The following is a 13,282-nucleotide window of genomic DNA, read 5'->3' as shown; positions in this document are numbered from 1 at the left end:
CGTCCAGGAATTAGACTGATCCATTTACAACTTAATTTCTTTCTTATGAACTGAATGTGCCCCATCATTTAACTTGGTCTGACAACATTTAACAAGAAAATATTTTGTATTCTGAATAAGTTACTAAAGTTAAAAGAATGAAGTATTTTGGGACTTTCACCTCTTGTATGTGTTCACAAATGAAGCTTTGCGTTAGTTCATGCTGGACACGGAAGTCAAACGCATCAGTTGCTGTCAGCTGTCAGGCTGCAGTTTGAATCATTGTTTCCTATCCACACAGCCAATCACAGCTCATTCTAACAATAAGGTGGTCTATTTAAACACTTATTCCCTCTCGCTAATCCCTGCGACACCTTTGCTGCCCACACTGCTGCTGTTGGTTTAACTTTGCCTCCTCCTGTTCAGTCTAAATGTCTGTTTTACCGCTGTAGGGGATTTTGTAGTGCACTCCCTGGAAAGCCGAAGCAGGCTACTTGGCTAACCCAGGGTTGATGTCGTGCCAAGCATAACTGTATTTCCATTTGGCAACATATGGTTAAATCTATGACGAGAGTGTTCCTTACTGAAATACCTTTATCCTGCACAAACTTGTCCTAAATAGCTTATCTTAACATGATGAATATATTATCACGAGGACATGCATATTGCTTTATTTCATATTTTTGTTCAGGATCTTTAGTCTTCGGGCGCCATTGGCCTAGCAGTTTGAGCGTGCGCCCCATGTACAGAGGCTATGGTCCTCATCACAGCGGTCGCTGGTTCAAGTTCCATCCTCGACCCTTTGATGCATGTCCTCCCCAACTCTCTACTCCACACATTTCCTGTCTCTCCTCAGCTGTCCTATCCAATAAAGGCAAAAATGACCCAAAATACAACTTAAAATATAATAATAATCTGCAGTGTTATTGCCTTTTTTTCCAAAGCCAACACTACATAAACAAGCAGTGATTCTGCTTAACAGAGCATGGGAGTAATTAGACAACATATGTATCAATGGGGGGAGGCTCAAATTTTTACCTTGAAGTTATTCTTCTGTTTTCATTTAGATTAGATTAGATAAGATTAGATTAGATTAGATTAGATATACTTTATTGATCCCCATTGGGGGAAATTCTTGGGCAGTTTACAACACGAGACAGGGGAATACAAGTATGTACTTACATAGATAAAAATATAATAATAATAATAATAATAATAATAATAATAATAATAATAACAATAACAATAATAAGAATAAGAATAATGATACTGATAATAATGTTAAAGATAAAAATAAAACAAAATAAAATATTATATAATAAAAAATAACACAATTAATATAATAAAATAAATAAAATCTAATATAATCTAATGAAATATAATAAATATGATAAAATAGATATATAATAAAACAAAACATAATAAAATAAAATGAAATAAAATTAACTTTAGCAAATATTACAATATATATACACTCTATATACACTTCTGTCTTATGAATAGATAGTAAGGTAAGTTACTGCACTGATAAAATTGCACCAGGTTATTAAAAACATACACAGCATTAAAAAGACAGTGCAATTCAGATATAAGATTGTTACAATAGTTTGTGGGTGTGAATCATAAACAATGACCCGCAAGGACAGAGACATAGTGCCAAGTCACAAAGTAACTGCCATGTAGTGAAGAGAAGATGATGACAGATGACTAATTTCTAATTTTTAACTATGTCATTGAAGTATCCGTCAAACACATGTCACATTTACAAAAGTTAGGGGGGGATAGTGTTTATGTACCCCCTCAATCTACTTACTCAGTATGTGTCAGTAACCAGCAGACAGCAGGTCTTCTCTGTGGCGCCCATTTAGATTAACCACAGGCTGCTTGTAGTGCAGAGCCTGACCTTTGACCCTGCAGCATAGAGGCAATCAGGCCAAACAGCGGGCACTAAGTGTTCAGAGAGAGGGAGTGTGTGTGGCAAAAGCTTGTTATTTAGACATGGTCTCTTTCTCTTGAGTGTGTGTGTGTGTGTGTGTGTGTGTGTGTGTGTGTGTGTGTGTGTGTGTGTGTGTGTGTGTGTGTGTGTGTGTGTGTGTGTGTGTGTGTGTGTGTGTGTGTGTGTGTGTGTGTGTGTGTGTGTGTGTGTGAGACTTAAGGGGAGACTATTTGACCAACCAGTGACCCTATGAGCGGACACCTATGGGTTAATAGGTTGTCTATGTTTACTGGGGATGGAGGCTGGACACACACACATTCAAACGCACACACATGTATTATGGTGACCTTATGTGTGCTTGCAATAAGTGATATGTTATGCAAGGGTTACTCAGATATGAGCATTGTTGTAATCATTTAGTATTTGAACATGTCTGCATCAGACGATCACATGATAAGAAGACGACGGTAGTTATTATTAAATATATAGTTGTTCTTAAAATCTAGGTTGTAGTAGTATTCTATTTAATAAAGGCAGTGACACAAAGTTAGAATTGAAGGATGAAGCTTGAACCATCACTGATTGTTGGATATTATAAGTGTAACTTATTAGTGGATTTATAGTTTTGGACACTTTTAATGCAAGAACTTAAAAGGTCTACAAAAAAGCAGCACCTCTCTGCTTTTAAAATGACAAAATGCTACACTTTTTTGGGACATTTTGCCAAAATGATAAACTTTGATGGACTTTTTAAAGTAATTCAAAACCTTTTTGGCACATATACTTGATTATTACCACTGATGTTCTTTGTACAACTTTAAAGTTGTTGAAAGATAAATGATTGGTGCACTGAGCTCACAATGCGTAGATTTGCATGTTACACTTTATTACAAAATATATATCTGCCCCCCCCCCCACCCCCCCCCCCCCCCCCCCACCCCCCACCCTCTGAATGTATGTGGTGATGTGTCATGCATACATTTATAATGCACTTCATTTAGCACACACAAAAGCTCTTAGTTTAGAGGTTTATAGCTTCTGCAGAGAGACAGCACATCAGATCACTGACAGTCAGCATTAGGTTTAACCCCCATAAAGCCCAGCAGACCGCTCACTGAGACAAAGCGGCTCAACCTGCACAGACTGCCACGGGATCGACCCCCTGACCTTGTGATGAGGTCAGGAGGTCGGCAACAGTTACAACTGTAGATTGCTGATTTGTTAGTGCCGTCTGCTTTTGTATAATTATAGTTCCACATGTTCATAGTGTATTGCTATAAATGCAGCAAGGAAAATATCTAATCAATGTGAACATACAGGTGAAGCAACAGACAGAAAAAACAGTCCCTGGTGGTGAATTAAAGCTAATGCTACCTTGAAGGCAACAAAACAATGAAGATGGCTGTAAAGGAGATGATAAAATACTTTTAGATTGACATGATTGCAAAGCTTTTATTGTTTTGTTTATGCTTATTTATTGACTTAATACGAGACACTTCTCCTATACTTATAAATGAATGAAGTTGAAGAAAAGCAGAGCGAAACATTGACTATGTTTTTGAATGAATTGAATGAGGGTTTTAGCGTGTCAGGTAGTGTCCACAACAGTTTGTCTCCCTTTAAATAACAATGTCTCTTGTTCTTTACCTCTCTTTCTCTCCAGGTTTGAAAGACTGGAGGTTATGGCTGTTTTTGCCTCCACTGTTCTCATCCAACTGGGAGCGTTGTTCATCCTGAAGGAGAGGTGTGTGTTTCCAACTCACTCAAACTCACACTCACACTCACACTCGCAGGCACGCAGGCACGCACGCACAGGCACGCACAGGCACGCACAGGCACGCACAGGCACGCACAGGCACGCACAGGCACGCACAGGCACGCACAGGCACGCACAGGCACGCACAGGCACGCACAGGCACGCACACGCACGCACACACACACAAACACACACAAACACACACAAACACGCTGAGACACCTGCTCATACTCACACAAAGCACTCAGACACTGTCAATTGAACAACAAGCACAAAGTAGCTCTACTAGTCTAGATTTCTTTAAAGGTGTAATCAGCCAGATTCAGATCTAATGTCTTTATCGTTGTGTGTGTCCTTGTTTTGAGTCTTTGTCTCACTCTGTCTCTTTGGATTAAAATTTCAATTATTCTTAGCATGACTCAGCACAATCACTGAATTAATATTTCCAGAGGGGTACACAAAATGTTTTCGGTCATTCCTCTCTCTTGTCTTTGTTTTTGTTTCTGCCAAATAATGTCACCAGATTTTTCCCTCTCCACTCAGGGTGCATGTTTTTTTCCTCCTTGGCTCTGCTTTGCCTTTCAGTGAAGACAATGAAAAAAATGCAGTAATTGCACCCCAGGATATTCCAGCCACATCTGCAAGCTTTTTATGTTACCACAAAAGCTGTAATTACTACAGCTCTAATAATGAAAAGCAATCCTCAGTCAAGGGTGCTGTTTTTGGAAACAGCTTCACTGTAAGCAGATGGTTTTCTAGCTCTGACTGTTTTTCATCTGAAATTTGTCATTTCAAAATTTCTGACTACGACATACTGTATATATATTTTTTTTTTCACAACAATGGGTCCATAAGGAAATCCACCAAAGACTTCCGTGTTATCTGTTTACCACAAAGAAGTAACAGACTGCTATGTCATAACATATTCCTGCAACTTACACTTTGATAATGAACAGATACAAAATATTGCTCTTACTAAGATGCTTCAAACTCATTAAGACAAACAAATGCAATATTAAGATTCACAACAACTAATAACCTGATATGATACAAATACACACACACACACACACACACACACAAACATTCTTGGTATCTTGTTCTTGTTTGAGTGAATTGTTGTATCTGTAGGAATCTGTCTGACACCATCTGAGAACACACATGGATTAAAGGGATGGCGCATTAGTGCGTGTGTGTGTGTGTGTGTGTGTGTGCGCACGCTTGAACTTTTAAATTTTTTAGGGCTGTGGGAAAGTCACTGCCTGGCTGTGTCAGTCTTTCTTACACACACACACACACATACACACACACACACACACACACACACACACACAAGCACACATACACACACACACACACAAGCACACATACAGTTACCTCCAGGCGTCCTGTGTGGGGTTGTCTTGCGGTCAGCTCTCAGGGAAGGGAGGGGTATTTCCAATATTACAATACACACACACACACACACACATGGACACACAAATGCAGGTCAAGCAGCTGGCACATTGCCTGCCAACACTTTCATGTGCAGATGAATGTGTGTGCATGGCTGCTTAACTCAAAATTTGCAGACACTTTATTGAACAGAGTGACGGTAATGTAGTTTTTCTGAGCATGAAAATGCGAAGTTAACACTTGTTTCTTATGCTAGATGGCGTTAAGATTGTCAAACATTCAAGATCATGAGTTTACAATGAGTATTCAAAGTAGATCAAAATGTAGATAATGATAGCCATGGTACTGGTGCTCCAGATACTAAGTAAAGTAGGAAGTGATCTCCTGTAACTGTGGGTTAAAAGTGAACAAAGCACATTTCACACCTTGAATAAGAAGTAAATATTAAATAAATGAACTAATTTTTCGTATTGTACAGAAGTTACCATACACAAAGTCCCCATCAAAAATCAAAATTATCTTAAAGTGTAGGTTAAAACATGGTATGCATGGATTACATCAAATGAAGCTTGGGTGCCAGATTAGCTCACTGGCTCTCCTACATTCCCATATACGAGACTATAGCCCGCAAAGTGAACAGCCTGAGTTAGTTTGTGGCCCTTTACCGCTCATTATTCCTCTCTCGCTCCCCAGTTTCCTACCATATCAAGTGTCCTATCTCTCTAAAGGCATAAAAGCTAAAAGTTTGAAGCTGAAGTCAAAAATGAGTGTTTAAGACTCAAATAGAGAGATGAGTTTTTGGTTTCTTTTGAAAGTTAAGTAATCTGACTAAATAATGTCTGAAACTAATGTAAGTAGGGGTGGGACATATGATACGTTACAATACTATATTATGATGTATCACAAAACAGTAATACTGCTATTATCAGTGAACTGCCAGGTGATTATTTATGGATATATCATAGCTGATTAACTCAGGATAGCAAAATACACCTAAATAGAATATACAGAACTATACAAGGGCTGTAATAAAAAACTGAAAAACACATTTCTTTCCAAAAAGACATGTTGAAAACAAAAGCACATCAAAGTGAGTGAGCATATCCAACATGTTAAAGCTGGGGTTGGTAGTCAGATTTAGATACAGTTTTTGTTATACTGGTTAAAATGATCTTTATGTCCCGATGGCAATCAAAACATAATGTGTTCTTAAAAAAGAGTAAAAGCCGCTTTCTACAGCCGGAGTAAACCAGGGAAAACACCAACCAATCCCTGCCTCTAGGGTCCAACTTATGAAACCAATCAAATCCCGTCCTGTTGTTCTGCACGCCTGCTGCGAAGTCCTGAGGAAATGCTACATTCAAATTCATGCTAGTTTTCCATGACTACCAACCCATAGCTTTAATGCAAAGCTGTCCACATTCTCTGCTTCAACTTAAAAACAGAAATAGTTTTGACGTTAACTTGTATGACTGCACGTATAACAGCTACAGCTGTATTCACCATGATGTCAAAGACTACAGACGGGTCTTTTTCACTCAGCTTCAGTTCCTCTGTAGCCTTCAGTAAAACGTCTGTTATACGTTGTAAGCACGTTGGTGGTATGGAGGTATCAAAGAAGAACAAACTGATATGGCAACATTTGTGACATATCAAGCGACATTATGTGAGACAAAGTAACACATAGTGTGGACCTCTTATTAAACGCACATTCTCTCTTTTAAACAACGTAAATTGTTAAATTACTTTAGAAAAAATATTTGTGTTCATTTAAATGAAAGACAAAAATGTGATACATGTGGTACATAACATGACATCAAAAACCCTGAAGAAATGTCCATCCTTTTTTTGTTCTGTTTTCAGTGACTGTACTGTTATTTTAAAGACGTACCAGAATGGACAAGCACACACACACTCATGCACACACACTCTCCTGCACACACACACACACACACACACACACACAAACACACCACACACACACACACGCGCACACACGCGCGCACACACGCGCGCACACACACGCGCACACACGCGCACACACGCACACACACAGACACACACAGACACACACAGACACAGACACACACAGAAATTTGTTATGGTTCAGTAGGGTAGCAGCACAGATGTGTGTGTGCGTGTGTGTGCGTGTGTGTCTGAATACCTTTAAGTATATCCTGTGCTCTCTCTGTTTGTTCGCTCCTTGTCTCTTCTAGCTCATTTCAGCTTGTCTTGATCTGTTTCTCTCTCTCTCTCTCTCTCTCTCTCTCTCTCTCTCTCTCACTCTCACTCTCACTCTCACTCTCTCTCTCTTACATACACACAAACACACACACATACACACAGTGAGAGTAGTCCCACCTGGCCACTGTTGTTGACTGTGTTTGTATCTGTTTTGTCAGTGTGGAGCGCTTCATGGAGCAGCCTGAGGTCCACACGTAAGTATTACACCCACACACACACTCACACAAATCAAACAAACAAACAAATTCCCTTATTGTATCCCAAAATAAAACAGACACAACATGATTCAGCCTCAAACACACACAAACAGACACACACATAATGCCAGCTGTTGTCTGAACAGAACATCCTCATGTGGGTCAGACAAACAGAGAAACAGACAAAATTACTCAATCAGAGATTCCAAGAATTAGAGTGCTGACTGACAACATTGTTCACTACTAATCTCTTAAGGCTGATTTATACTTCTGCGTTGAATCAACGGCGTACCCTACGCCGGGGGTCCGCGTAGCTCCGGTACCTACGCCAAGGCCTACTCACGTAGCTGACGTGCACCTGCTCCAAAATGTAACTCCCCGTAGAGCCGACGCGGACCGCAAGCTCTGTGATTGGTCTGCTCGGCGGCATTGTCTTTCCCACATTTACAACACTTCCGGGATCCCAGACATCAGCCGCACATCGGCCGAGTATTTCATCTCCTCCTCTCTATTCCTCATGTAATCATGTCTGTATGATAAACAGCAACACGTATCAGTTTTAGATTAACATAACACGATCTGAATCACTGTGGAAAAGTAAACAGGGATCGTAGCGGGACCGGAAGCAGGCGACCGGCTATCAGAGAGACCACACTGCCCTCAAGCGTTTTGGCGGAGAATTGCTGCGCAACACGTACAAACCGACGCACAAGTATGCGGTGCTCATGTCCGTGTCAGGCCCTACTGCGTAGGGGAGACGCAGAAGTATGAATCAGCCTTTACTATGACACTTTAAACATGTTTCTGCACCAGCAGAGTTAATCAACTTACCTGACTCACTCACCAAAGGTTCTCATCAGCACCAACAAGCAACAAATAAAACAAAACAAAGACAAACTTCTACGCAAGCCTTCAAACAGAGTGTTAGTGTGTAAGGACAATAGCCCTCCCTCGACGATTTCATAGATTGTCTAAAACATGGGCGTAGTCTCAGAGACATCACCCGTTGGTATCTGGAGGGACATTTTGAAGCCTAACACCAGTGGGCGCCACGTAGGTAGGTGTTGACTAAACTTTACTTTCCATCAACCTAAACAACAGCACAGAGTTGGAGCTGAGGCAGGTTCTTAACCACCTGGTAAGCCTCTACAATTCACCTTCTTTCCATCAACTCAGCCATGCCCCTAATGATACAAACTAATCTATGACTCTTACCCAAAATGTATCGATCGAAATTGACGGTCTTAATGTTAAAGATCTGAATGTGCTGGTCTGCCGCATCCTGGATCCATAAAAATGGCTCGGTTTCAAAGATGTGATCCGGTGTACCGAGGTTTTACTGTGTTTTTTTGTCAAACTGTGAACAGCATCATCAATCTCATGAGACACAGACATTAGCCTTTTACATTTAAGAAGAGTAAAGTTACCTTAGATGGCAGGCCACGTAGTTTTCAGCTCACAGCGAGAAAACAGCGTTCGAGCAGCAGAGTGATTTACAGTTTCCACCTCAGAAATTAAGCTGCGTGGACTCAATATGAAGAAAGCTTGAATTCTTTTCATCATGAAAAATGAGCTCTCCTTCTTCTCTGAGCTCTGCGGTTCACACACCAAGATAAACGAGGCAAATGTCACAACTTTTAACACTGCTGCTATCATCACCACCTCGAATGGTAACTTCAGGTTGCTCTCACCTGTTCTGCTCGTTGCTAATATTGCTGGACAGAATCCAATATGAAAATGTCTGTGTTGTTTAGCATGCCGAATTAGCATGCTAACCGAAACTAACGTTTTAGTCACATTGTTTACCAATACGATGCTAAAGTAAGTTAATGGTTTAACCTCACCTTACATTCTTTGGTGTCAACAAGCAGAAGCAAAATGTTTTTCTGCGGATTGATTTGACATGACGTGTGATCAGTTTGTCTCTGGCGTTGCTCATGCTAGTGAAAGTTAACAACCATCGCCAAGGGGTTATCAAGGGGTTTTGACCAATCAGAATCAAGCATCTTGCACAACCTGAAGATCAGTGAGAAAGCCGGGTAATACATTTTCTTAACAGATGCTTCACGCCCTGTACAGCATAACAATGGGTATCTTAACACGGGACCCTATGAGGATTCTTTGTATTTTACATCCAGCTTTAAGTGGACATAATGAAATGCAGTGATTTGCATTGGTTTAGTTTTTCAACACCATGGGTTGCCACCATGGACTGTAAATAAAAATGGACAGCGTTGCTCCGCCTCTTCCCGTTATACAGTTCTGAAGCCAAAAAATCCCGCTCCTGGGCACCACCATTGTGCAGCCAGAGCCTGCAAAGCCACTGTAACAAGCTCCGCTCTACAGCGTAGCGTCATAAGACGTTGTGTGCCCTTTGAAGTTTCACTCCACGGCGGCTGTGAATCAAAGGAAACCCGGAAGTAAAACCCCGTTTTTTAAACTCTAATAACTAACGAAAAAGAAACTTTTCAGGAAAAAGAGGCCTTGGACACAAAACAGTCAAATAATAACTACATATCACAACAGTATACGGATGTGAGAAACATTCGTACGACGTGTATTTATTTTTTAAAGTTTGAATGCTCCCCCATTCAAATGAATGGGGGAGACGGATTTTTTGACCTATACTGCAGCCAGCCACCAGGGGGCAGACACACTGCTGAAAGCCTCACCACCAGGGCCGTGTCCGTCACGCTTGGTTGCCACTCCCACTCTCCACAGACATATTTTCCCTTCATCTTATTCTGTCACTTTTGCTCTTTGGCAGTTTTGGTATCACATCTCTGATGCACTGGACTGATAATGATAGCACTGCCAACACATTGGCATAGCGCCGACCAGAGATGACAAACTCATTTAAAAAACATTCTGTCCTTGTTTGAAAACAGTGACCTTTATGAAAATAGCCACCAGGCATTGATGGGAACTTGGAGCAGTATGAAATATTAGTGAGACGACCTCTAAGTTTTCAATGGTCTCAATCAATACATTTTCTTGTCCACACAGCATGAGGATCTGCACAGACACTATGTAGAGAATGTATGACACCAAAGTCTACAATTTGATAATTACAGTAGTCTATTAAATGTGAACAAAATGCAAATAATACTCATCACAGATTCCTGGATTTTAAAGGTACATGTCTAAGATCCTTTCTTTTACAAGAAAAGAGGCTGAAACAAGAAAATATTTGATGTATCTCCTAGATAGTGACTGAAGTGATTTATCAATGATGACATTTTCTGGCCGTGCTTCATCAACTAATCAGTAAATGAGTTAATTGATAGAGCTGACTTAGCCCTGACTCTGGTCCTAGCATATGTTTATTGTGTAACATGTACACATGGAAATGTTACGTTGCTGTAGAGAAGTATTGAGTGGAAGGATATCCTGTTGTTTGTCAAAAAGTAGTTCCAGCACCTAAATCGTCTTGAAAGTTAAAATTTGTTAAACATGTTAAAGTAACCTTGAACAGAAGGAAGTTAATCAGACTCTTTCCGTCTTTCATTGATCTCTTTCCTTCTTCTACCCAGCGACATCCTCAGTTAGGGGATAACACAAACTCTCCTCCCTCCTTCATTCCCCTCTCTCTCGATCATCTCTCCATAATAAAACAGATTAGTGGCGGCTTTTATAACCTTAAACACAGCGAGACTTAAACCTGTCTCCTGTGACGAGATTACCCCCTCGTTTCTCTCCCCTCAGCCCCCCCGCCCTCACTTCACTACTCCCCTGCTCTCTCTCGCTCTCTTCTTCTCTGAATGAATGTGATTGGACAGCATGTGAGACAGACCCAAACCAGAGGGACAGGTGTCTGCTGGGTGGAGAGACAGACACACACATTCTCCCTCTCTTTAATCTGTTCTTACAGGGAGGTGGGGATGCGGGGTGGTGTAGAAGGGGGGTCATCCAGTTATTGTGGCTCACTGTCGGGCAGCCCTCGGCCTCCCGCTGATTGTTTGGAACAATTTTTAGGCTCTTAAATGGATTGTCTCTTGTGATTAGTGTATTGAAGAGTTCAGCTGGATGTGTGTGTGTGTGTGTACTTTGTGTGTAAGCTCTTTTGTAAGTACAGTTCTCAGATCTTTCTTAGATGTCTGTTAGATTTTATTGTTTTTCACACCTCGTTTGCTTTGTTCTGAAACAAATCTTTGCATGTTTTCCTGAGTTGTTTTGTCACACGAGTATTGCAATGCGGGCCAAAGAACAGACCATCGTGAGGATGTCCTTACATCGTTACATCACAGCCTCATTTCCCCACTACGTAGGTAAACTAATGCCAGGCGTACAGGCTGCACTCTGCATAGTGGGAAGAAGATGTTTCGGTTTGAAGTGTGACCCTGGAAAGTGGCGACTTTCAGCTGGTTGTTGTAGTTGGAACAGAGTCCTTGTCAAGGCAGCTTATCTTTATAATAAGGCTTTTGCAACAGATGCATTCGGCTGAAAGTCAACAGTTGACTGGGTCACCATTTATACCTTAACACTGACTTTAAGACGCTAACTAACATTAGCCAGTTAACCTAAAAAAAATGAATTGTGAGTTGGCTTGAAGCATTTTCTGTCAATTGTTCTGTCTACAAATTGCCTTGTAGCTGTATTACTGCATCTATTACTTGTGTACTATTACTAGAGTGATGAGTACGCAGCTTTTTCTTCCAATAGCTGGGTTGATTGTGTTCTCACTCAAACGAACCATTCAGATGTTCGTTTAGAAGCAAGCAAAGACCACCTATTCCAGGCAATCTCAGCTTGCTAGATTGGTTCTGCTTCTGAGTCCCAGAAAAATTACAATGATGGGGTTGCTGCAACCGCTGCCATGTTGCTATGTTTTGTTTACCTGTTGTTTCCTGGTTGCTGTTCTGCATGCTCCATTCTCAGCGAAGATAGTACAGATCCAAGATGTCTCACTCCTCAGCAATTTTACTCAGAAAAACAAGTTTATGTCCTCACACAGCATTACAACAGTAAGACTAATTTCATCATTGATTTTTGTAGACTATGTTGACAAATCGCACCCCTACTATCAAACATTCAAGAAATATGATGTCAAAGAGTGTAGGGTCTGAAGATGACAAACCTGAAAGATCGTCTTAAAATGCACATGTGAGGAAGTTACTGAAAAACAGATTGAAGGTGCCCGCATGTTAGTTTTATCTTTATGGTATCAAAATACTGATACCATAGGTTCTTCATTTACCTACGGGATCACATTTATTCGATTCAAATGAAACTATTTCATTTTAAAACACATTCATTGTGGGGTTTTTTATCATTAATGCCACAGATTTCCGACTGTTTTCACTCTGCCTAATCCAATTTTAATTTAAAAATCCTGGTTTGTTATACCTGAGAATTATGCTTGAATAGGATTGACAAAAAATGTCCTTAAGCATTGTCTAAACTTTTAAGAGAATCCAGAAAAGCTACCTAAAGTCAACTCAGGTTATGCCACCAGTTTACAGAAGCCTCTCATCATTTCTAAGTCTCATCCTGGTCTTATAAACCGAGGGAAACTGCTGGCCACCCCAGCACATTCATTGCTGAAAGGTCAGACAGTTGTTCCTTTTAACCTTAAACACAGAGGACAGAGGGTTTTTGTTCCTGCAACTTTAGTACATTGTTGAGACAGTTTTAGTAGGTTTAATTCAGTCCACTTATTATTGACGAAGGCAAAGTAAATCATGTCCTATAAGATTAAGTGAAGAGAGTGAAATAGTGATGAAATAATTAAGAATTATCTGAGTCTCAGGTGTGATGACTTCTGCTGAAACATTT

General features: G+C 40.4%; 1 protein-coding gene across 1 annotated transcript in view; it reads left to right on the top strand.

Moving 5' to 3' along the window:
* slc30a6 (solute carrier family 30 member 6) overlaps nt 1-13,282 on the top strand; it is an 85,173-nt gene that overhangs the window by 42,295 nt on the left and 29,596 nt on the right. Inside the window, 2 exon segments of the mRNA XM_034681986.1 lie at nt 3,579-3,659; nt 7,469-7,504. Coding sequence (XP_034537877.1) covers nt 3,579-3,659; nt 7,469-7,504 — 117 coding nt within the window.

Source organism: Notolabrus celidotus, chromosome 4, assembly GCF_009762535.1.
Source record: "Notolabrus celidotus isolate fNotCel1 chromosome 4, fNotCel1.pri, whole genome shotgun sequence".
Classification (NCBI taxonomy): domain Eukaryota; kingdom Metazoa; phylum Chordata; class Actinopteri; order Labriformes; family Labridae; genus Notolabrus; species Notolabrus celidotus.
Note: the sequence above shows the minus strand (reverse complement) of the source record. Positions and strands in the feature narration are given on the sequence as shown.